Source organism: Sprattus sprattus, assembly GCF_963457725.1.
Source record: "Sprattus sprattus genome assembly, chromosome: 7".
Taxonomy (NCBI): domain Eukaryota; kingdom Metazoa; phylum Chordata; class Actinopteri; order Clupeiformes; family Clupeidae; genus Sprattus; species Sprattus sprattus.
Genome location: NC_137926.1, coordinates 29,643,712 through 29,670,265, shown reverse-complemented (window position 1 = coordinate 29,670,265; position 26,554 = coordinate 29,643,712). Strand labels below are relative to the sequence as shown.

General features: G+C 42.2%; 1 protein-coding gene across 4 annotated transcripts in view; it reads right to left on the bottom strand.

Annotated features, from left to right (window-relative positions):
* LOC308368238 (anoctamin-1-like) overlaps positions 1–25,928 on the bottom strand; it is a 43,575-nt gene extending 17,647 nt beyond the window's left edge. For 3 of the 4 annotated variants that reach the window (XM_080842368.1, XM_080842369.1, XM_080842370.1), the window contains exons 1-13: positions 19,208–19,357; positions 17,200–17,556; positions 13,153–13,251; positions 12,892–13,043; positions 12,439–12,493; positions 12,217–12,268; positions 11,595–11,650; positions 11,185–11,226; positions 4,519–4,583; positions 4,268–4,402; positions 3,037–3,197; positions 1,133–1,215; positions 1–67 (exon numbers count right to left, since the gene is read on the bottom strand). The exon at positions 1–67 is cut by the window's left edge and continues 5 nt beyond it. In XM_080842368.1, coding sequence (XP_080698494.1) covers positions 1–67; positions 1,133–1,215; positions 3,037–3,197; positions 4,268–4,402; positions 4,519–4,583; positions 11,185–11,226; positions 11,595–11,650; positions 12,217–12,268; positions 12,439–12,493; positions 12,892–13,043; positions 13,153–13,251; positions 17,200–17,556; positions 19,208–19,303 — 1,420 coding nt within the window. In that variant the 5' untranslated portion in view covers positions 19,304–19,357. Of the gene's footprint in view, positions 68–1,132; positions 1,216–3,036; positions 3,198–4,267; positions 4,403–4,518; positions 4,584–11,184; positions 11,227–11,594; positions 11,651–12,216; positions 12,269–12,438; positions 12,494–12,891; positions 13,044–13,152; positions 13,252–17,199; positions 17,557–19,207; positions 19,358–22,257; positions 22,428–25,811 lie in introns of those variants that run through there. The other variant, XM_080842371.1, reaches the window with a different exon arrangement.
* Positions 25,929–26,554: the final 626 nt, after the last annotated feature.

Sequence of the window (26,554 nt, the reverse complement as noted above, 5' to 3'; positions counted from 1 at the left end):
GTGTTTTCTGCTCTCTCTTGGTTGACTTCTGCATGACTCTGAACTCGTACTCAGCTCGTGGGTGGTCCTGGGGAGATGGAAGAGCGACTGATGATAAAGCTGGCCAGAGACACTCGTTAAAAGGGCTCTTTGCATCTGCCTGTTGTTTTTGGCAGACGAACAGCCTTTCCCATGGATGTTGCTGTTTAGCAGCTTTGTCACAGCAAATAATGTCTAATACACCAAGGTGAACTGGTAATTATTTAAGCAACTACTATTATCACAACTACTATGTACTGATACAATTTTTTTGTCTTTAAATTACCTAAATGAAATATGAATGAAATACTATTGAAGAATATAATCCACATTTGGACATTAACAAGTGATTTTCCCAATAATACGAATTGGGTACATGCAGCATTTTCATGACATGAGGGAAAAACAGCAGTGACAATCATCTGAAATTTCTGCACATGGTTCTTATTGAACCCTACGCCAGTGAGTGAATTCACTTCACTGTGAACTAGCCAGGGGTCTGTAGTCGGGGTTAGGTGCGTGTGCTATTTGTCAAACAGATGTGTGGTTTAGCATTTGATGTGTTAAATAGACACAGTAGAGACGTGATGGCAAATCCGAAAGAGAAAATAAATATAGAGTGAGCAAGGCATTATCGGTGTGACTGAAAGGGTGCATTAGAGGGTGAGGGGAACCATTACGGGTGGGCAGTGGGAACATCTTAAGAGGCTTGCATGATGTTCTGTGCTATTGAAAAAGGACAGGGAAGCAACATACAATTTCGAAAGAACTTAATGAGAGTAAAAAAGGATTTCATTAAACAAAATGTTCCAAACCTTTAGTGCTTCCTATAAAGCCCAAAAGAAGATGAGTCAATATGAGTTTAAAGAGACATCTAAATTGAAAACTCCCAATGACTTCAATTTTTATTGGAAGCCTGTAACTCTCACTCTGTCCCTGTCTGTCTTAAACAACATTGCAAATGTAATGTGATTTTTCGTGTAACTTCTATAATATCCCCTAAAAGCTTTCCCTTAAATAAGATCACCTAAAAGCCAATGTTTTTCAGACAAACACATACACTAGTGACCTAACATAACACAAACGACTGAACAGAAGGCATTTTCAGACTTACCTCTTCATCCTCGAACCCTGTCAGGTCCCACTCGTAGTTGAGACGCATCTGCCTCCTCTTCCAGTGCTCCATGAACATGGCGGCTGCACACATGGAATGCCAGTGCTATCATATGAGATGACTCTGTGCTGCCCCACACTTTACTTTAACACTTGACTTCAGAGCTGTGGTAATAGAGCCTTCATAACAACCAACATAAGCCTTCATTAAGGTCATTAACACCTAAACAACAACTCTAATTATAGATGACTTAGGGGTTATGACAGCATGTTATGACAACTGCCAGATGAAACAGCATCAAGTGTTGCCCAGTAAGGATAGTTTGAAAAAAATTGATATCATAACCACGTCAAACTGAAGTACCAGATACACTTATCTACTGCAAGCAGTTTATATAACACTTTTATGACAGCACAAACCAGTTGGACTGGGTCTCCTTCAATGTTTACATACTTCTTTTAGATATCAGAAGGAACTTAGGTTATTGTCAGGCTGTTGTATTAACGTCTTACTCCAGAAACACTGATATCCAGAGCTGCAAGTCTTTTACAGTTAAAGAGGAAGAATCTAAATTGTTTTTGCTTGGGTGTGCTTGATTAATATGGTTATTTCATGCAAGGAGAGGGAAATGAATGATCACAGAGACAGTTTCAATTCCACAGGAAGATTATGTACGGGGAAAAGTGCTAAAATTAGAATAAAAAGGAGAATCAATTATTCACGTTAATTATAATCCTGATCTATGGTCAACTGAGAAAAGAAGAAGACTAAATTATCTTCAGGTTTCATACAAAAGGGACGTAGATGGTAATGAGACAAAGGAACCTGCAATGCACAACCAAGTAATACGAGCTAGTACAACAGCTAGTCTCAGAGGCATCTCTATGCTTAACTATACAATCATGAATTATAAAATGAAATTAAATGTAAAGCAGTTTCTGATCTTTGACTAATTGACTAAGGTATTCATGAACAGTGTCTGGTTGACAGCAACCTCAGTCATTGTAAGTTACATAACTTGGGAGCTATGGTAGTCATGTTTATATTTGTTTCAGTCACTGCTCATGCAAGACAACCCTCCGCTCTATACACACAGAAACACACAGACACAGACACACACACACACACACACCGACACACACACAGAAACATACACAGAAAGAAAAACAGACACACACACACACACACACACACAGACACACACACACAGACACACAGATACAGACACACAAACACACACACACACACACACACGGATACCTTCCGACACACACACACACACATACACACACACACACACACACACACACACACACACACACACACACACACACGCTTATACATTCTGAACATAATAAAGCACATCTAAATCTTATTGCTGAACTTGTGCCCTGGTCCAGTGCTTAAGTCAATTGCTTCCTGCCTTCAGTCTTGGGTCCCTGACACTGAGCAGAGCACTGGCATGCTGAGCACAAGAGCCTTTTTCCCCTCAGAGTCCCTTAACTCTATTGCGAGAGACTACACAGGGCCGCAACCGGAGAGGAGCCAAAAAGATATGTCAGACGATACACGTGGCACGAAAAGTTCCAACAAAGACCATGGTAAACCGCAAGCACGTTCCTTGTACATATGACAGAAAAGGACTAACTGAGGGTAGATAATCATACACTAACACTAGTGCAGAATGTGGTATGATAGCATAACTGAAACCACACAGATATTGCATACGGAACTTAATCAAGACTGGTAAGGTTGGCATAAGAGTACAATGAAAAGAATCCTGTCGAGGCCAGGAGTCTGATTAACATGACAGGTTGTCTAAGTGTGAGATTGTGACTAGGGTGAGTGAGAGTGTGACTGTGTGGTTGTGCATACATGTGCGTGTACATATGCCGAAAGCTCACCCCACAGAGCCATGAAGATAGAAAAGAAGACGGTGGCCGGGTTGTCAAACAGGTGGCTGGCTCGCGCTGTGCTGCAGGCTGTACTGAGGTTCCAGTAGCTGCAGACCCGGTCACACATTGGGCACATGATGATATTCTTTCTGTCGTCACAGATCTCCATGCTGCAAATGCCACAAACAAGCACACAGATAACACTCCACCATTGCTCCTAACTACACAACAGACTCTAGACTGAGAGTGCTGTGGAAAGCACATATTCAGTGTTTCAGAAGGTAGTATTTAACTTTTAGCATAAATTGCAATGATATCATGAAACTATGTAGGAGGTAGGAGTTTACCATAGATATTAAATCAGCCAGTATAGTATGTAATGATAAGGGGACAGAAGTCACTAAAGAGACCAGTGGTCATAAATGATTCCGGCCTTTTTTATAGTTTATAAAATAACACTACATAAGACCTGGCCCGCAACCATCAGGTAACATATAAAGGTGGGAAAAAATGGCAGACTGGGTACTTAAAGTTTCAATTATTGAGCCAGTGAACTGATGAATCCGCTGACTCATACCAACCAGAACGTATGGCCTACTGGTGAAGTGGTTACAATGCTGTTCCAAATGGCCCCAAACTCCCCGTGTCATAATATCCTGACATTAATGAGAGCCAGAGAGGAACTATGTACTGTGGGCCAAATGTTCTGTTTCACACATCACCTTGTCTCTCATTTCTCTTCTATGTCAGCCAGCTTCCTTCGCACTCGGCTGGAGACTACTCCAGGTCCAGGCAGAGCACACTGACCTCAGCACCATTAATACCCTAATAGGCTGACTTAATAGGCTGCCAAATTGATGTGCCAAGGAAGTGTGGATGACTATGGAGATCACTCTTGAGCCAGATGGCGAGAGAGGTAGAGGTGTGATAATCGCAATGTCATGGCATGCCACGAAAATGCGTGTTAACGAAAAGAAGTATGTCCAAGGGAAATATTTTTTTAGGATACAGGAAGGCTACAGTTTGTGCAACATTTAGATGGTTTCTGACATCCATCCATTGTTCAACATTTTATTTAAAAAATAGAAGATTGTGTATCAAAGGAATGTCATGTACAGTAGATGTCATAATATTTAAAGTCAGGATACAACTAAGAATAATCCTGGGGCCAGGAACTTGAGACATACCACCCTTTACAGTTTCGTCTTTCACAGAATCAACCCAACTAGGGAAAGCTGACCTGGGAATGTCGTCGTCCACGCTAACACATCCGTATAAAAACACAAAGACCCCGACGAGCGAGGCAGGGATGAGCATTTGGGTGTAAACTCCCAGCCAGGCAAAATACAAGCCAATCTTCTCACCAAAGTACTTCCTGAAGGGAAGGGGGGGGGGGGGGGGGGGGGGGGGGGGTTAAAATGAAGATTCGTCAAAATGTTCAGTTGCGGCTGTCCTATGAAAATTTAAAAAAAATCTCTGGCTGGGGCTTACCTGACCAAGCCTATGGGCTGGTATTTGTAGAAGACACTGTAGCTCGCCCACTCCTCGTACAGGAGCTGAAAGAAAACAAAAAAAATAGATGTCCATGAAGGGGTGGCCCAGAGGGGTAAATACTGTCTCTTTGTAATGACTGTAGAATACTGATCACTGGTAGTTTGACCTTTGTGGTAAGAAAAGTCGCCGTTTTTTGGGGACAGAAGGGTGTGGGGTATGTGACTTATGGGGTATGTGGCTGAGGACACAGTGAACAGTATGGTGGGGAGTGGGATGGGGTGTGTGTGGTGGTGGAGCAGTGGAGAGAGACAGCTGTGTTTTGCATTCTGAATCAAGCTGTAAGCACGTGTCTGTGCCCATGTCCTCCCACTCTCTCCCCCCCATAGATTTATTCCATCAGACATGCTCCCCGCATGGTGACATTCAGTGGTGGAATGTAACAAAGTATTTTTACTTCGTTACTGTACTTCGTTACATTTTTACGTATCTGTACTTTACTTAAGTAAAAATAATAGTGCATACTTTTTACTTTTACTTCGTTACATTTTGCAGCTATTATCTATACTTTTACTCCGCTACATTTCTACAATATGTGTTGTTATTCGTTACATTTTATGAACACAGTTTCGCCAAAATGTTGCCTACACAAAAATATGGATTGCGTTGCTTCAGGACGTTTCAGCCAATCAGGTTGCTCTATCAGCTCCAACGACAGCAGAGTGTGTATTTGGCAGCAGCAGCACTACGGTAGCCTTGCCTGTTTTGCTTAAACATTCGACAAACAGCCTGACTAACAAACAACTTTTCAGCATGGATTCAGAGTCAGCCTCATCTGAGGACATGTTTAAGTTCAGAGGCCCCAAGAATAACCCGTGGAGGTTTCAGTGCGTTTCCTGTCTAAAATCGCCTTCAAATTTGGAGAAACAGGTCAAATTATGCGGAGTTCTTGCTATGCTAAGTTAATGTCTATGACTTTTGCATATCGTATGCGGTTACTGACATGATTTTATACTGTTATCTAGCAAAAATACATGTTGACATACAGCAATACCATCAAAATAACACGATTGTTCCTTGATTATTTATTTTACGTAGTGGTAAGATAAAGCTGGTAGTTTAGCAATGTCAAGCTAACGTGAAGATTTGCCTTTTGTATTGACTGGTTATTGCCTGGCATGCAAACCTAATGCCTAGTCTTGGGTTACTCAATATGTTTTTTTTTTCCTTTTCTGCAATCAATAGAGCATAAAACTCTGCATTGACCAGTTTAACAACTCCATTTGTTTTTCATGTTTCATATTTCCATTTTTTACACGTTTACAATTAAATAAAAGATTACAAGATATAAAATTGTGTCTTTATTGGTTTGGCTTAATGGTATTAACTTTGCAAATAATCCCTGGTAGATAACTTGTCATCTGCAGAATTGTAAGATAGAGTGTAAACAGTATTACAGACAATAGGCCCAATAAGTACACCAACCTTTCCAATTAACAAATGTTGTTGCTTATAATTATTACTAGTAGTGACATCTGTAGAGGCATTTATTACCAGTCGCTATTTCTTTATCAAAATGGCACAGCGTAGACATTGAGACAACCCATTGCGTGAGTACTTTTACTTTTACTTTTAAAGTAAATTTAAAAGTGAGTACTTTTTACTTTTTACTTAAGTAGGATTGTTGATGTAGTACTTTTACTTTTACTTTTACTTTCATTTGCCTGTTTACTTGTACTTTTACTTAAGTAATAAACTTCAGTACTTCTTCCACCACTGGTGACATTACACCTTATCAGTAACAACCAGGTTATTCCATTTCTTGGCATGGTGACTTTCGCAGGCAAAGGCCATTCTGCTTTTTATTACTGCACTCTATGTTAGTTTTTCGGAGAATCAAGCTAAAAATAAAAACAGGGGAGACATTTTGGAGGTATGATGTTAACACTATTTCTAATTTAATTTCAAATTAGCACGTCTTTGTGCATAGCAACTGCAGCATTAAATATAGCTGCTTTGAAAAAACATAAAAAATTCACAGTATTAATATTGGGCAGAAACTGGTCCATGCAGATAGAACTACAACTACGGATCAACACGATGTGGCTACATTCACACTGTCAAGTATGTTAAAATACTATCTAAGACAATGTTCATGTTATACATTAGGCTACAAAAGGCTACTACTAGGCCAAGACCATTTGAAATAATAACACTGTTGGAAACTATTAGACAATGCTAGCCCAAAATAACTTTTTCTTAATTAAGACATTTGTCTTGCCTTTCATGACATTTATATTTTTGGGTTTAAAGTGTATGAATTCAACAATTTTCACCAATAATGGAGTCAGAAAACAGTTTTTGGACTCTTACAGCTTTTGGGCTGTGATATAGCTGGACATTGCTGAGGACATGTGGCTGTGGACAGTAGCCTTGGCCTGGGGACAGGAGCAGACAGAGAAGGGGGTGCCCCAGGGAAGCTTGGCCCGTAGTCAGATGGTAGTAAACAGATCTGTGTGCACCCGCACTAGGATTACGGCTCAGGTCACAGCAAACACAGACGCATAACCCACATGACTCACCCCCCACAGCTGAGTACCGAGCACGGACAGGACCACCCTCGCATTGCTAACAGTACAGTATGCCTTCTAGCTCTCATCACAAGCACACGGACCAGAAGGGAACTGTGCAGAGAACACATACTTACAGTGTTGGTTTATCAAGTAACAAATACCTATGTAACAACTGTCCCTAGGGGTCGGGGCATGTGTGCGTGCATACGCTGGGAGTTCGGAGTGGTGAGTATGAAAGCGATGCGTGTGCAGGTGTATGTGTGTTTTGTGATTTACGTTTATTACAGCATGGCTGTATACCCTTCGGTTTGTTGAAATTGTGCTGCTGCACGCATCCCTGTCCGTGGGTGTGTTGCCCGCACGAAATAATTATAATGTGTTTAGTGTTTAGTGAATTATGGAGACTGGAGTCACCATCTTTGCGGGGAGGTGTTACGCCCTCCTACTGTCCCTAGGGGTCGTGGTTCTTTGTGTTGCTCGTTGGCTGTGTTTTGTTCCGTTATTGCATGCAGGTGCGGCTGGTGATTGCGGGCGGAGCCAGATTCATCTTAAGCCGGAGTGGCAGTCCGGAAGGGTCTCTCCCTGCTGCGTGCCATCACGTTTTTCGGGCCTTCGTTTAGTGTTGTGACCTCCAGTTGTTTGTGAAATCTCTTTGTTTGTTATCCGCGACTACAATAAAACCCCTAGACACGAGTCCCACTTGACTGTTCGTCATTGCGTTACTTACCAGAGTGCCTGGTTTGTAACAGTTGGGATCTCGTCCAGTAGTAAGGATTGTGTGTATTGTGGTAGGTGAAGGCCATTTAGTGTTTGCGACGGTAGGTGAGTACCAAGAGCTTGTGACTTGACTGGGTGGGTGCGTTGCATCGCAATTAGCAGCCGCCGGGCGGAACGATCCGTCACTTTATTATTTTAGTTTGTTGTTTTCTGGTGGTCATCCTTATTCGGTGCGTTATCAGAGGTGTGCAGTAGGCTGTACCACTGGCCTGCTGCATCCTCTCGAGCTCAACGGACAAAGTATACCGGGTAGGGAACCCACTGAAGATCAGTGAGAGGGATCAGTTTTTTTTTGTGGTTTTGTTAGGGGTTGCGGTGTAGCGCAGACCGTCCAGTCACTCACCAGGTACTGAAAAGTCGCTTTAGTGTTGTTGGTGCATTGCGTGGTCGCGGTGCTACAGGTGGGGTTGGAAAGGGTTAGACGATTTGTAAGCTGCTATAGTGTTTCGGGTTATTGCCCATTTCGTGCGTCTAACCTAACCTGCACCTGTTAAGTGTAACGTGTCTTGGCACGGTAGAGAGAGCCAGTGGTCATTTCTGGAGGATTTGGTGGCCACTTCGAGTCCAGTGTCGCCCTGTTGCAGCCACCCGACACTGGGACTTCTGTGTGTTTGTTTGTTTATTGGTTGGGTTGTGTCATCATGGCACAAGCACAACACTTTGAGGAGGGGTGTGGAACTCTGTCCTCTCCGGTTGGGTGCGATTCGTCCGACTCTTGTACCATATCTGATTCTTTTCTGGTTACTCTTGACGATTCAGGGAGAGCGCCTGAGGCCGTTGCCCATGTGAATCTTGCAGGAGCTAGTAATACATTGAGTGAATGCAGATACGGGTCGGGGAATATGGCTCATACAAACTCTGACGCTCTGTCAAGGGTACCGTAGTCTAATCTCCATGTCTACGATTAACGCAATCGTATGTCATGACTTTGTTTTGTTTTTGGTAGTGAGTGTGAGTGTTTGCTTTACATTCTTGTGGGCATGTGTGCGTGCATACGCTGGGAGTTCGGAGTGGTGAGTATGAAAGCGATGCGTGTGCAGGTGTATGTGTGTTTTGTGATTTACGTTTATTACAGCATGGCTGTATACCCTTCGGTTTGTTGAAATTGTGCTGCTGCACGCATCCCTGTCCGTGGGTGTGTTGCCCGCACGAAATAATTATAATGTGTTTAGTGTTTAGTGAATTATGGAGACTGGAGTCACCATCTTTGCGGGGAGGTGTTACGCCCTCCTACTGTCCCTAGGGGTCGTGGTTCTTTGTGTTGCTCGTTGGCTGTGTTTTGTTCCGTTATTGCATGCAGGTGCGGCTGGTGATTGCGGGCGGAGCCAGATTCATCTTAAGCCGGAGTGGCAGTCCGGAAGGGTCTCTCCCTGCTGCGTGCCATCACGTTTTTCGGGCCTTCGTTTAGTGTTGTGACCTCCAGTTGTTTGTGAAATCTCTTTGTTTGTTATCCGCGACTACAATAAAACCCCTAGACACGAGTCCCACTTGACTGTTCGTCATTGCGTTACTTACCAGAGTGCCTGGTTTGTAACAGTGTGTAAGAGCTTAAGATACTGAACGACATTGTTGCAAGGTGAAGCATATGACATTAGTCATTGCAGAGGCTTGTGCCTCTAGAGTCATTCATGTACTGATGCCCGCGGCTTTACACTCTGCCCCACCTTCTCCTCCGCCATGAGTCTCTTGTCATGCCATTTCCCTGGCAGCCTGTTCAACTATTTCTTCCACCATCCCCAAGGACCTCATAAAGGTCTGGGTATAATTAATAGCAGAATAACATGTCTGCCACATGCTCTGGCACAGAGCACCATCTCAACAGTCACCCTGGCGTTTACCAGCGATCAAACCTGAGATTTTATCTGCTGGTCAGCACAACCAGAGAAGCAGAACCAGAACACAGTCCTAGGTTTCACTGTCACAGTCAAGGTGCTCCCACAGCACATCATTTCAAAATAACACTGGCACCGTTAATTCGTCAACGCCTGATGAACAAGACACATGCCGCCACCTCATTTTCCTTCTGTCCTGACATTTAAGGGGGACAATGCTAAGCAAACACTGTTTGCACCGTAAGCAAATAACTGTTAACCAGTCCATGGGGCTCAAATTAAATGTCACAAGAAAACCTAGTCATATATGCTTGGGAAGAATACTAGTAGGTTCAGCAGTCAGAAACACATGGGGAGACTTCTAGGGTATGAGTCATTGCATGGCAAAAAGCTATTTTCTGTATTGACTAACACTGAACTAGCCTGAGTAGCCTACTCTATTACCATACTCCGTCATCTTAGCTGCACACAAAATCAGCCCACTCCTTTTAATGAAAGTTAAAGCAACATTATGACGTTTTATAACCATTTTGTAAGGTGTGTTTTGTAGATAGCTTGTTTCTATTAGATCTTAAAATGAATTTTTATAATACATGGTCAAGCCAAGGAAGTGTTCCAGCCGATGTTGCCAAAACACATCAGCTAGCAAGCTAGCTAGCATTAATTGGTGCCAGTTGTGATGTTGCTGAGTGTTGGCTGTGAGCTAGTTAGCTTGTTTTAGACAAAACTTTGTTAAAGAAGAAATATTTCTGGTTCTACTGTACCATGCATAGCACAATACTAAGTAATGTTAAGACTTTTCATCTAATTTTTCATAATTTACTATTAATTGTAATCTATTAATGTTGTCATTAATCAGAAGAAATTTCATTCATGGCGTATTGACTAGCACAGCAGTGCCATTTTTGAGATTTCAATTAAGAATCATTGATGTATAATTTATGCATTCATAGAAAACATGAATAAACATGTAAAGATTGGGACCTAGATATAGAATAATTCTGTGGTAATCCACGATTATTGCATGAAACAATAATTTTTGACATGTGAGATGCTGTGATATCATTCTGAATGACTGAAATGTCTTTGGCACCAAAGAGTAACCTGGGATAGAACAAACTCACTACCCCCCACATGCACGCACGCCCGCACGCACACACACCCGCCCGCACGCACGCACGCACGCACACGCACACGCACACGCACACACACACACACACACACACACACACACACACACACACACACACACACAGTGTCCACTGCAGCCCTGGAAGGCAACATCAGTGGCTGTGCGCTCCAGTTTCAGTGTCAGCTAACCAAGGAAACAAGCTGTCAACCCCCACAGTAACACCCCTTTTGTCATGTCGAGTTCTCTGTTTTGATGGAAGGTTGCTGACTTTAACCATTAACAAAGCCCTGCTACACATAAAGATGCTTGCCCATTACTTTAAAAGCAATGGAAATGACTGTTCCACACTTACCTTCCTGTCATTGGGTTCAGCATTTTCTCCATCTACATCTCCCTGTAATAAACAGCAGAGGTCCCCTGTTACATAACTTTTGGAGAGTGAAATTCAGTAAGCATTACCAGTAAACAGTGCTAATTATGCAGTCATTAAAAACTGCTTCCCATGGCCACAGAGTTCTCTCTTCTCCCCTCTCGCCTGAGCTAGCAATTACACAGGTACAGACTTAACATAATGGAGTACACACTGTGTGATCTATCTCTTGTGGGTGTAAGAGCAGTCAGAAAACACACAGAATTCCCTGTGTGTGGACACTAAACACAGAACAGTGTATCAGCGCTGGAGATGACATATTAATTGTATTCTGGGGCATATAATGGCACAGTTCCTGTGTGAGTCAGGGACTGGCTATCATGGATACTCACATCATGTAAGGGGTAGGCAGCCATGTATACCCCACTCCCCAGCAGACTGGTCATGCCTGCAGAGAGAGAACATGAGGACATGAGCTAGACTCTATTTAAATAGGTAAATGCCTTTGATTGTATTTACTGCTTTTGGCCCTTCACTGATTTTTCTCCCCTGTCCTTTTAAGGACATATTGACTGGCACGGAGAATACCGTGGGTGTTGGGGACAACCCAGAGGTGCATTTTTCAGAGCAGCACTTCGGGCAGAAAGCCTGAGTTGATGTTAATATTCCAGTGTTTAATATGCTCATTCCTCAGTGCTTTCATCCACTCACACACACACACACACACACACACACACACACACACACAGACACACACACACACACACACACACACACACACACACACACACACACACACACACACACACACACACACACACACACACACCCACACACACACACACCCACACACACACACACACACACACACACACACACACACACACACACACACACACACACACACACACACACACACACATACTTACATACATATCTCTGCACAGACATACAAATGGCAAGGCACACAGAAATCTGACTTTCCTTTTCATGTAAAAGAAAAGATGAGCTCACCCATGCTATATTTGGCTTTAGTGCATTTAGCGCGTTTTAAGACTTCAAATACCTGAAGAAGTAGAAAAAGAAATCCAATTGCTTAGTTTCACACATACTAACAGACCATCTTACGCAAAGTACTAAGATTCCACTAGAGTACTAGGGTTTCCACAACTATAATAAATGAGTAGCAAAACTACAGATGAACTTAGTGTATCATTTATTCAATGTCATACTTACTATTGAACTTCTAGTTTTACTATCAAAAAAGGAGTCCTTGTCGGAAAGGTCAAACCTGTTGGAAGAGAGGTGCTTAATGAAACTGTTACACATCACACCTCATCACACATGAAATGGCGATACCAGGAAATGTATACTGTGTAATGTAAGTGTATTTGTAAGTGTGCTTTTTTTACAAACCGAAAATTCACTAAACAAGTGTCTTTATGATCATGACTTAAAATGGCTTGATAATACTTAATAACAGAAGAACCAAAATCCAACAAAAAAGTTCAAAAGTTTATCCCTCATAAGGATCATCCTGACAGCAAACTAGTAACATTGACAAGTCTGGGCTGTTACACAATGCCAAACTCTTGCCACCCTAAACATCCTACTGCCTTTTCCATACAACATTCCAAATGTCTGGATCGCTCTGCGGCCTGTTGATGACTGTGAGTGCGGTGGACTCACAGGTGTTGCTTCTCTCTGGAGAAGGTATATGAGAGGTGCTTGATTTTCTGGGTCCTGTTCTCATCCACGTTGGGGTGGAGTGGGTCAGAGACTTTGTGGATGAACGTGTTGATCTTCTCTATGACACTACTGCTCTGCTTCACCTCATAAACCTGCATTTAAGAGCCCCCACCCCACCAAATGCCATCGTTATTAACCCACATCTGGGGTTTACAGAGCAGAGAGACGGGTGGAGGTTTCATAGGGGCAAGGCGCTTTTACCTTCTTGGTGGGCATCTTCAGCTTCATGAATTCTGCCTCTCTGCAAAGCACGTTCCAGGGAGCGTGGATTTTCACAAAGCCGACACCAGGAGTTATTGTCTGAGGAATATCAAGCCAACAGACACAAAGGATAATAGAAATGTCAAAATAATATTAAGTGCTGAATATACAGTGATGTCAAAACTTTGCTTTCACAGTTGATTGCCCAGCAGTTTGTTTAAAGTAAGCTGTGAATGCTACTTGGTACAAACCTCAGGGCCTGAATTATGATCTTTGTTTTGATTTAAAAAATAGTATTAACATTCCTTATTCCTCATTTCCCCCACAGCTTTCTTTAAAACATAGCACACTCATGACTGGCCCAGTATGTTCCCAAACTCACCCTCAGCAGGAGAGGGTAATATTACTGTAATGTGGACATTAAAGGGTTAAGTGCACAGATGCCAGTGAAGGGTAAACATCACGCAGACTTGGAGCCCTTTGGTGAATGCTGCAGTAGAATGGCTTATGTCAGGAGGGCTGGAGTATTTTTCTTAGGCCTTTGTTTCTTTAAATCAAGTGCAAATGACTCTCTGCCGATGTCGAACAAGGTCACTGATTCATGCCTCACACTCTTCCCTCTCTGACCAACATCATCTCAGACAAACATCAAGTCAAAGCAGAATTATGAAGAGAATGTTTAAGTAGCCTAAAATAACAAATACATGAGCTTCATATCTAGTCATGAAGAAGAGCGATGCATTAGGGGCGGATGACAGTTCAGTAAACAGTGCGGGGCAACCATAACAAATCCCTCCTTTTGAGTAAGCTCTCAATAAAAGCTAAATTGGGCCAGATTTCTTAGAAAAGAGAGGATGAGAGAGAGAGAGAGAGAGAGAGAGAGAGAGAGAGAGAAAGAGGGAAACATAATTAATACACGTAGACCTTTGGTGGATAGTACATTTTTTTAGAGCTTTTTATAAGAAAATAAACTCTTGTCACTGTTGTATGACTATAATGAAAAACTCTAAACTGCAAATGTACCACTACTTTGTAAATATCATACAAAGTGTTTTCAACAGGTCCAGTACATAGGACTACATTTACGGAAGAAGCGATCATTTTACATAGAGTATCAATGAACTACATCCTACCACGTCTTCATCCAGCAGAATGTATCCCATACACAACATCTGGAAATTGGCCCCAGATGTGAATTAGTCCCACTAAGTACCTTCTTTACACAGATTAGTCTGTGTCAACCCCGCTTCTAATGATCTATAATACACAGGGCCCCTGTTTTAATCAACTGCTCTTCTTATCATAGGCCGAGATGAAGGGGGAGGCTGATAAAGTACCTAAACATGACTCCTTGGCTTCCGCTGAAAAGTCATCACATTAGATTAGTCAGTGTTTCTCTCCCTGCAGAGAACACAAACACTTGGACAGCAAGTTAAAAGTGAGACGACATGGGGTCCACTGTCCACTGTGTAATTACTGGGAAAATGCTGGCTAATTAAGGGGTCAATCTCTCTAGCAAATGTCAACCAGTGGGTCAGATTCTAATATCTGAGAGAGAAAGAGAAGCACTTCTCGGACACTTTCACACCCTCTCAGTACCGTGTATTTTTATTTATCCTGGGCCCTATTCTCCCACCTTTGTAGTTTTGCCACTGCTTGAAATGTTAGCGTTATGACAACATGAAAGGGTTCCCTACAGAGATAGAGGTGTGTTTACCTCAATAACTGTAAAATACATTTAAAATGTAATTACTGCACTGATTTTAAAGGATGAGACTCGCCCCGCAAACCACCTCTTCACCCTGCTACCCTCTGGCAGGCGCTACCGGGCCACTACAGCCCGCACCTCCAGACTGCAGAACAGTTTCATCCCCAGGTGAAACAAGCAGTTTTCTTTTAATTGTATGCTTACCCCATAGGAGTACATTGTATAGCAATTTTGTGGTTGCTGGTTATAGCGTTCTAACTCAAAATTGGATCTATTTCAATCTTTTTTGACTCTAGCTAAAAAGACCTAAAAAGATGGACAAATAGGGCCCAGGTTAAAAAAATGGAATTCTCCTTGAAGTTGAAATTAATTAAAAACTCAGATCTGAACTATTATCATTTCTATTCCCATTCTGACATTGCACATTGATAACACACAACTTCTAAAGTTGGCAAATAACACTATTTTCGAAAGAACAAGGGGTATTTGGTAACACTAATCTTTGATCAAATCAATGCCCTGATAGGAATCATCTCTATAAATATCCATAGGAACAATTTATTTGCAAAGATGCACTGCTTGACAAAGTACAAAGCAAAAAGGGACAGTGTAAAAAATATATTTACTTTGAAACATGCTGGTACTGGACTTCTTTTCATGAATGCGTATATGGGACTTGGAAGATTTGTGGCTACTTCATATTGCTAGAGTATGTCGCCTAAGGGCAACTTGAACTGTAGTCTAGACAGCACCATAGGGCCCCCATATCTGCTCCCTATAAACTGCTCATTAGGTATCTGCCGTTTAAATTGTCGAAAAAGTGGATAATTCCAAAAATAATAATGTACCCTATGTCTCCCCCTACTCACATTGTCAGTTAGCCCCCGTCCATCTCAGTGTATGCCTTACTGACTAACACATCTACTGCACAGATTAAGGTTAGTGTACGCCTTACTGACTAACACATCTACTGCACAGATGTAGGTAAGTGTACGCCTTACTGACTAACACATCTTCTGCACAGATTAAGGTTAGTGTACGCCTTACTGACTAACACATCTACTGCACAGATGTAGGTTAGTGTACGCCTTACTGACTAACACATCTACTGCACAGATTAAGGTTAGTGTACGCCTTACTGACTAACACATCTACTGCACAGATGTAGGTTAGTGTACGCCTTCCTGACTAACACATCTACTGCACAGATTAAGGTTAGTATACGCCTTACTGACTAACACATCTACTGCACAGATTAAGGTTAGTGTACGCCTTACTGACTAACACATCTTCTCCATAGATTTAGGTTAGGGACTTCGGCTTGGACAACTCATAAAACCCTTCACTTTTGTTGTAAGCTATGTTGCCAGACTGGAGTTTGTACCAATATCTACGGTCTCTAATAGCGCATGCTGCTTGTTACTGCTGCTTAGAAGTGTGACGATGTTAAGGTGGTCATTAAGTGAAATCCCAGTTGGCCTTCTCTCAGTGGCCTGACCCTGGACACATGCTCCCCTCGCCCTGTGCAATTCTAACTGTGTGATCTCATGGGGTAAGAGATCCTTCTTGACAGCTGTACTCTTGCCATGTTCAGCACTTGGGGCAATGGCTAAGCTTGTATAATTTAGCGGGGCACACCACAACATGATTGGAGAGTTTCCCACGCCTCTCCCCCGAGAAGAACTCTCTCCCCCGAGTCAAACTAACACAACGTCAAAAAGGCTCTGCATGCATGGTGTCAGATTCAGAGTTGTCATTCTGCCATTTTGGAAAACAAACTAGCTGAAACGGTTGCCATGAAATCACCAATGTGGCTAAACAGGCAGTGACAAGTTCTGCTCAATAAGGTGATGATTCATATCAAATACATCTTTTCAGTGATTTCAAAATACTCCGGTCCCAACCTTTCACATTCACGGAAGACAAAGACCACTGACAAACAGTTAAAAAAACACCTGCCCCTTCTGCGCTGACAACAGGTCAGTTTCAGCCTTTTAGTCCCACACTTCCATTGCTGCCGCTGAGCCAAAACCTTTTGTGGGCCTTTTTTTCACAGAAGAGGCGCTCAGGTTAAACTAGCCACGCTCAGCTAAAACACAAATGACTATTCTGACAAAAACTGCCCAGGTCAGACAAAAGCCATGACAGTGTCCCGGTGTAGGGCAGGAATGCAATGTCTACTCTCAGGCCAGATGACCCCAGCTACGAGGCCACTTGGAGGTCAAAAAATGGAGGGACATAGAGGTGGACAGAGATATTGTAGGTAGACAGAAGACAGACAGACAGAGAGAGAGAGAGAATGAGCGAGAAAGAGACAGAGGGACAGAGGGAGAACTCACATTTTCGTCTTTTTCCAGCTCCAGTCCCATCTCCCTCAGGTTGCCTTCAAACTCCTCGCGACGTAAGCGTTTGTCATCCTCATGGTAATCAAGGCTGTGGTTGGTTGTGCCGCCCACCTCGGGGTCTCCTTTGGCCGGAGGAGACGATGGCGGGGGAGGTGGCGGCGGCTGTGCCCGTCCCCGGCGCAGGCTGCGGGTGAAGGCATTGTCAGTGAGGCGTGAGGTGCGGCGAGAGCGTGAGCTGCTGGGCTTCTTGATGTGGTAGGTGAGGATGTAGTCGACACGCCGCTGGCCGTCCTGGAAGTAGAGGCCGTGCCGGCATCGTGTGTTCTCCTCGGGTGTCAGGGAGTTCAGGAGCTGTGGTGACAGCGGAGGGAGGGACATTAGAGAGGTTGGAGAGTTGTGTGTGTGCGTGTTTGTGTGTGTGTGTGTGTGTGTGTATTTGCTGTGTATGTTTGTGTGAATGGGTGTATGAGTGAGCATGTTCCTATTTGCATGTATCCTTTCAGTTACACTCATGGGTTGTGGAGACCCTTTTACACAATTATAATGTATGTCAACCATGTTTGGCAGAGATGTAGGTCCAACTGTGGCTATTGTGGTTGATATGTTATGTCATCTTTAGATGATGCTACATTGTAATTTTAGGAATCACACTGACCTGTGAGCAATAACAACTTTGATTGAATCGGCTAATGTTTCAAGATGGATGTAAAAGTCACTCTATGCGTTAACCAGACAAACCAGCCCTTAATGGATTCATTACATTATTTCTTTACATTTAATCCTCTTTCTGCCTGGTGCTTTGCTCCTATTGCCCATCTTGTAGAGACAAAGAGAGAAAAGCAGTCTTCATAAGCTTTGAGTGCACAGATATGGATGAGAGGGCGCTTGCAACACACCATTAAGCCATTGAGAAGGACCATACCTGGACTGAGTTTGGAGAATAGCTGACTTACTTTCTCTAGGAAGCATAGCTGCCTCACAGAAGAGGCACCCAAGAACTTCACTAGATAGGAATGGAATTCAGACCATGTCTATTTGTTACAACTCACAATGGCATGGGAATCTTATATTTATACTGCGCAAAAAGAACATGGCTGATATGATTTGACTTAAGAAAAAGTCAGAGGGGGAAAACCATGCTCTGGATAAGCGAGCTTTGGCCAACTGCAAGTTTCAGACCGGTTCATTCTGGCAGCATACTTAAGATTGTGTTGTTATGTTATCAGTATTGAAAATATTGTCAAAAATCCCTGCAGATGAGCTCAAGTATTTTGATAGCTCTGGCCTGGCTGATTTGCTATTTTAAAAGCGATATGTAACTGAAACAATACACATATGCACATTATCATTATTTTTACCTAATTTGACATTGACTTTGCTTGTTTGGTTTTCTGACTACTAAAGCAGCAGTGGCAGCAGTGGCAGCATGGCTGACAGGAGAGAGACCGCGACACAGCTACATTTCAGTGGAGGCTCTGGTTTCATTACTGACTGCTGTGGATAAATAATAACATGTTGTCTAATCACAAAATGACTTGCAGTGGTGCCTACGACGGACCAGTTAAGCCTGTGTTTTCCTTGTCAAGAGTGTGTTCACTCAAACCTGTGACTTGAGTCTTTCAACCATACAGAAGATTGTGAGGCAAATATGAACTCTGTGGGTAGGTCACATGCCTGACCAGTAATAGGATCATGTTAAACATTTATGAGAAAATCAGCACACCACTCTGGATTTATAAAGTGGTGAAACGTTGAAAGTCTCTAGGTAAGGTTGTTTTAGAGTAAGACAACAATAACATTATTTTGTAATAATAATCTTACATTTATTTCAGATTAACATTAGACCACAACAAAAGAAGAATACAAAAGTATAACTGACCTATGCTTGAGGTTCATGCTTATAGTACCATTGTCAAGTGAGATGCAGAAGTAAGTTGTTCTGTAAACTAAGATGAATCTTTGTACTGCACACATAAAAACATGTGATCCACAGTGCACTCACGTCAAATTTGCCATGAAGAATAACGTCCCTTAGGTAATGTCTGGGCTTTGGGTTTACACTTGGAGTCCCAGGGCTGTCGGGTGCTGTCTCAGCCATCTTCCCATTACTACCAGAGAGCTATGTCTAACTGCTGCCCCGTACGCACAAGTGTCTTGCTTCGATCTCGCTTCTCTCTCTCTCTCTCTCTCTCTCTCTCTCTCTCTGCCCGTTCGTCTCACTCTTTCTGTTTGCAGGGCTAAAGCAAGACCAACGTCTTGGCTGCTAAATCTGCCTGTTACTTGAGAGGAGTCAGAGAAGCCAACAGCTAATATTAGATGAAACTATAAAGCCGTGCGTTGAATGCTTCAAGGTGCCCTATCTTCTCGGGGGGTCCTCTTCTGCCTGTGTGCCTTCCTTTTTTTAAGAAGGCGAATACAAAAGGAATAACAACGCTCATAGTCAGCATTGTGGGGCCATAAATAATGTGGGGGTTAAAGTTGAGATGCATTACATGACTTCAACAGCTACAGTGGCCTAAGAAAGATAAACAGCTCCACCCCTCAAGAGAGGGGATTAAATGAAAACATGCTCTGCACTGCTGAGAACAAGTGCCACACTGACGGTGGTGATATCAGATGGGGGGTGGAGAAGGAATCGGATTGAACAGCAACGAGGTGCTCTGGGATCACATGGGAGAGTGCAGCTGTAGGATACCTCCCAATAGAACTCTGGCAGTAGAACTTCCTGGATATGGAGGTCATGTTTGTCATAGTTGTTGTTGATGTACTGTAACCATACTTATCATGTAGGAATGCCAGTTATAAATACATACAAATATATTTTTAATACATACAAATTCTGACTTAAATCCAGACTTCTGGATCCCTTTGGGTTATGGTACATTTGTGAGTGTGTGTGTGTGTGTGTGTGTGTGTGTGTGTGTGTGTGTGTGAGAGAGAGAGAGAGAGAGAGAGAGAAAGAGAGAGAGAGAAACTGCAACTGTTGACAAATAGGTTTCTGCGACAGTGGCATGACACCAGTAAATCATCGTCTAGATCCTTACATAAAATGTAACTTGAGCTAAACAACAGAGAAAGTGTTCACTATCACTCATTGCTACATGACTTTTCAATGTACCACCGACAAGCATGGTATTAATATAACTGTCAGTAAGTTGATCTGTGCCAAAGGAAAGAAAATATAATCAGAAAAGCCACAATCAGACTAACATCTCTGGCAAACATGGTTGACATACATAATAATTGTGTTAAAGGGTCTCCACAACCCATGAGCGTAACTGAAAGGACAAACAAACACACATACACACGCTATTATGATGAGAATGTTTGCAAAGGCACAGAGTAACAACCTTCTCACAGAACTTAAATTGAGTGGACATTTAAGGACATTTGAGTTTGAAATTTCTTATTCAAAAATGGTTATAAACCATTCTATTGCCTTGTGAAGGCATGCACTTTTGTTAAAACATTGACATTAAATGATAAACTATGAAGAAATATCTCAGTTATTCTGCTCATTCATTCATTCATCCACCCATCTATATAACCATCCATTCACTCCACTCCTTCATTCTTTAACTATGAAGAGATATGTCAGTCATTCTGCAACGTCATCTTTTCGGCTCATCCAATCATCCATCCACCCATCAATATAACCATTCACTCCACTCCTTCCTTCATTCATTCACTTTTGAAAAACAAGTCTTGCTGATCTAAATGCCTTCATTTTATTAGTTTACTCTTATCTTTTGTGAGGTGCTTTGTGTACACTTCTATTAAAAGTGCTAGACACATAAAGCTCAGTAATATAACTTGAAATGAGATGCATTCATGTCTGCATCCTCTAACATTTTCATTTTAACATTAGTGTAAACTAAAAACAACTCCTATTCTTGCATACAAATCATGTAACTGTATAGTTTTGAAGTTGCACAGTAATTTATTGACTTCTGAAGATGTTACACAAAGAAAAGATATTCTAGCACACAAACATGCATATTTATTTAAGAGTAGAAATTAATCTTGCCGCATTACGTAACACTGGAAAAAAGTGTCTGCAGGCTGTTTATTTTTAGCTGGACAGTTTAAAAAAAAAAAACACACGTCTTACAAACAAAACAAAAGTGGCCTTGTAAACCACTGACCGCTCCCAGAGGAAAACATGTGTCGGGCTGCTCGAGAGCAGGAAGATGGAGCAGAGTTCACTTCTCAGTGGGAACATAAGGATGTGGTGAGCATCACCCCATGGCTAAGACACCCGCCCTCTCCCTGGGTGCTACCCAGAGTACCACTTTAGCTACTCTACACATTTGTCCTCAGAATGGGGCTGATCCACTGATATCTCTGTCACATTGCCCTGGCACACCCTTGCCCTGGCACATTGCTACTGAGGCTGAAGAGCCCTGGTACGTCTGGACACAGTGGCACCAACAGTGACTGCGTAATAGTCTTAGTGTTCGGCCATTTAGCCTGATGGAGCAGTTCCTGTGACAGCGGTATGATCATTATTGGTGTCTGTCTGCAATATTTCGGGTCCTGTCTTTGCAAAATTGCATTACCAAGGATAAAGCTAAATGGAAACAACGAATTAGGCTGATCAGATATGATTCCATCTCTGCAGCAATAGTGGACACAACAGAGGATCTAGTGTGAAAAGAAAGCATTTATGTTTTCTGCCTAAATGTGAGGATCCCCTCAATCAAAGTCTACAGTGGCTGTCCCACCAGAAAGTAGGCCATAAAAATAACGCAATAACACAATAACACACTCTGCAACTGTCACTCAAATCCAGTGGATCTGTCCATGTAAAATAAACAGGGAACAAAACATAGTAAAACAGACATAGCAACGAGACACAAACCGTGCATAAACCCAGGGGTTGTATGCCTGGCCAGCTGGAAGTGTAAACCCAGGAAAATCTTACCAAACCTTTCAACTGTCAAGTTTTTTTTTATATCAGTAATCTCTTTGCTCCAAACACAGTACACATACTCAACATGTTGATACATGTGTTCCAGACTTCTGATTGGCCGAGCTAAAAAGATCACTTACTATGGCATCCTGCTGGACATATCCGATATCTTCAATGCCTTTGATATCGATGATATCCACCTCTTTGTCGCTACTGGGGACAGGGCTGTACCTCTCATTCTTTTTCATGGCAGACGGCGAGCCCAGCTGAGGGAAAGGACCTCCAAGATAATCGTGGGCTAGGATCTTACCTGAGGGAGGAGAGGTGGAGATGAGAGAGAAAAACAGAACATCTTCCAGAAGTTTACTTGGCGTGAAAACATATTTGACAGGTCTGAGAAAGAGCCATAGACATATACAGATATAGCCGGACACAGTGGTAACTTTAGGCCAGTGCGTCACTTTTGGAAAGGGCAGCATTGGTGGGCTCACCATGAATGGCTGTTTGTGGACAAGGTGGGGGTGTCCAGCCAATCACACACTCCAGTCTCACACTGGGGCACTAAACCCTCAAGCTCTTGAATTACTCTAAAACGACTTGAGAAATTATGAGGTGTGATTCTCCAGTTTCAGCATTAAAAGTCCAACTTAGCTGATGAGAGCAAATCAAGTCTGCATGTGGGCAATAACATCAAAACGTGGGCAGAGAGACAGGCACAGTTTGCTCGCAAATAAAGTTAAGGAAAAAAACTTTTAAATGTAATGCGCTTGACAAGAGTGGCTAACCTCTCGGTTCTAAGCCATCAATGTCCAGATTTACGGCTGCGGTGAGAGGATTCTCAAAAGCATGCCTTGAGGCTCGTGTCAGCCTGATTCTGAGTCAAGTTACGGCATAAATATACAAACGCAGCAGTGACAGTGACAGATGCAGACAGCCATGCCATCACAAAAGTGATCTCCTGTAGTGTCACCCACCTCCATTTGAAATGATCTTTCAGACATTATATTGAAAAAAGACATGGCAATATTTTAAGGTAAGATAATATTTTATAACATTCAGTAAAAATCTTTTATATATATATATATACAAATATGTGTGTGTGTGTGTGTGTGTGTGTGTGTGTGTGTGCATTGAAAACAAAAGGTGCATATATTGATAAAGAGATCTATGTTGCATGGAACATCCAATCCCATATCATGATTTATTTCACAATCTATAAAAATATATCTATGTCAAAATTGTAATAACATATGCTAACAAAAAAAAATCATCCCTTTATTTGTTACAGAGTAGTGAGTAGTTTTTAAAATAAAGTGTAACTTCTCTAGCCCTCCTCACAGCATGGTGGCAGGGGTCTAGTGCATAGGACATCGGAGAGGCTGCAGCTGAGCTCTGTTTATTTTTCGGCCTACTGCAGTATGTGAAATGCTCTTTTGACTCTGGTGAACCTCACCCGGATGGAGCTCTTCCTCTGCTCCGAGATGCAGGGTGGGGGTGTGGGGGGTGAGGGGATGGATGTGCGTGCATCCTCATTGCCTCGAGTCGGCTGCCCAGCTGGACTCCATCAGTCCTCTGTCTCTGACTGGGGACTCACTTCTGTGCGACTTTAATTCCCTTTTAGGTTTAAAACATTGGGCTTCCATCCAGTTGTTTGGCAGTTTAAATAAGCAAGACTCGAGGATTAGAAGGAGTCTCCGTGGGAATCAATGTTAAAAAAAAAGGTTGGGGGAGGGAAAATAACCCTTCATGGATCTTATATTAGAAGCAACTCTTTGGAATTTGAATACGCAGCTTAAATCAATATCAAGACGCATAAATGCATGTCAGGGTGAAGGGGGGGGGGGGTGCAAAGCATACGGTGACAATAGCCCACATTTGGTCACAACAGAGAGACAACCCTACAGATAGAACACTGAAACAATTCACAAAAAGGGGAAATGATGTCATGATTTGGTACTGAAGTAAAGTTTCTGAGGCAATTCAGACAATCTCGCCTTCCATTCAGAAGGTCTCAAAAACTCTGCAAGCAAATGCACATGACTTAGATCAAAGATCCAACTAAGGGTATGGGTGATCATTTCTATGTGATGTGGTCTGGAGTACCGGAACCATTTTCCAGTAACATTTTCAGATAGTTCAGTTCAGTTACTCTATGTAGTTCCGATAAAATTATATAAAATGTTGGCAAAAATTGTTCAGTTACATATGAGTATCCAATTCTTTATTAAGTATTGTCACTCATACAAGGACAACTTGCATATTTATACTATGTGTCCAATTCATTCCATATTGTGTAAAGTACAACATTTAGTAGGTCTGACTGCATTAACTCAGTCTCACCAGAGCATTTCAGTTCAAGAGGTTACACTGATGACAAACTGTTCCATTCTCTTCCATGTGATACACAACACTCCTTCTCACTAAATTGCATGGCATGCTGTAAAAAGTCAGTAAGAAATAGAAATAGAAAAATAAATAAAATCAACACAAAAAGCTACAATCCAATGTTCCTGTGACCTCTTCCTATCTATCTGTTGATACTCTGAATAGTGAGGAAACACATGGGCTCAGACTTAGTGTCGGGAAATTGGTTAGGGCTACAGTTGAGCTTTGTTTGAGGTGATGGTTAGGTTTAGGGTCAGGTAGTTGAAATATGGGTTGGCACTGGAATTTACAGACTTTTAGATGTTTTAGGTTATGCACCATCACATTCCTACCATGTACAGTATGCTGGAAATTTTAAACAGACAAAATCTTTCCACTATGTAGCAACACTACTATTGATCAGCATACTGTTTATTTAACACAATGTTATATAGTCTTGACAAAAATCTACTTTCATTTCTGGGAGAGGACACATAGCTTTGACCTTCCAAGAGAGTCACTCAGCAGGCGAGTGACAAAGACAGGTGAAATATTGGCAGCAGTGAAAACTCTGTGTCGAGTGTCACAAAATGTTAGTCATACTACTGGATTAGAGCACCTGTGCACACCCTGGGCTTCCCCAAGGTTCTATCACTAAATCAAGTCCCTTTCAGAAACACAAAGTGGATTGACCAGAAACAATCCAACGGCAACACTTTCCATGGCATAGTAAATTAGCTTTGACAACGACGGAGTTATGAAGGTTGCCAGTTGTTCCAGCGTTCAGTATGGACTTCTTTGTATGGGTATCTATAGATCTATCAATAACTCCAGGAGTAGTCACTCAGGGGTCTTCTACGAAATGTAGACAAAGGTATGCGATGTCCACCGCCAGTTCAACCAGACGACAGGTGTCAGTCAACTAAGGTGAATGTCGCTTACGGTGATACCACTAACACGAATACAAACCAAGTAGCCTACCTGTTGATAATTGTAACTTCCAGAACACTTATCTCATAGATATTGCGATGTTTTCACCATCAAATACTTTCACACAAAAAAGGGAACATTTTAGTGACCCTGTAAAGACACAACACTGCGTTGTGTAGCCTACAACAGCAGAAGGAATGCTAGTTTTAAACAAAACCGTCATTTAACTAGCTAAATAGAATGTACGAGTCTACCATAAACTAATGAAGATGAAACGGTGGTTTCGCCGTTAGTCTTGTTCCAGTCATTGTGTTCTCTATTTGTTACTTAGATGCATTTATATAAATGTATATTGTTTGTGTTTTTCAACGATTTGATAATGCAACTTCTTGTAACTTACCTCCGGTTTCTGGAATGATGTCCAACAGCTGGGGAAGTGCTACAGGTGATTTTTAATCCATGACGGCTGGCTAGACTGTACGTCTTCTGAAGACTCTATGCGCGGTCTTATCTGAACGCTGACAAAATAACCCTCCTTCCTGGTGAAGGAGACGTGTGTTGAGGCAGAGCGAAGAGGAGAGTGTGCATACTGACCTCCTTTACTGTGGATTTATTTATTTAATTCAGAGGGAAGGACAGGGCTTGAGTTGATAGGTTGTGAATTGAAAGTGACTGACAGTCACCGTAAGAGAAGATTGACAACTGCAAACCTTAGCAGTCCATTCACATTTCCTAGCAAAATCCCCACTAGGCACACTCCATACATTTATGTTCGTTGACCTGGCTGTGTTGATATTATCGACAACATCAGGATTGATTTTTAACCATTCCAAATATCGCACAATGAAATATGTATGGAACAATGAATAGAGCATTTTGCCGTTGTAATGTAGGTTATTCTTAGGCTGGCAGTTGTGTAGCATAGACTGATGTGTAGGCTACAATGCAACTTCTGAATGTTCTTGAGGTTTTGAAGAATTTTGTGACTTGGAAAATGAAATGCGGGGCAGAAACTTTGGATTGTCCCCTGCTGAGTCCAGCCATAACAGAAAATATACGCATGCAGTAATGTTATTAAGCTTGTTAAAATGAAAAATATTTTAACAACCAGATACCATTTCAAAATGATATTACCCAGAGCTC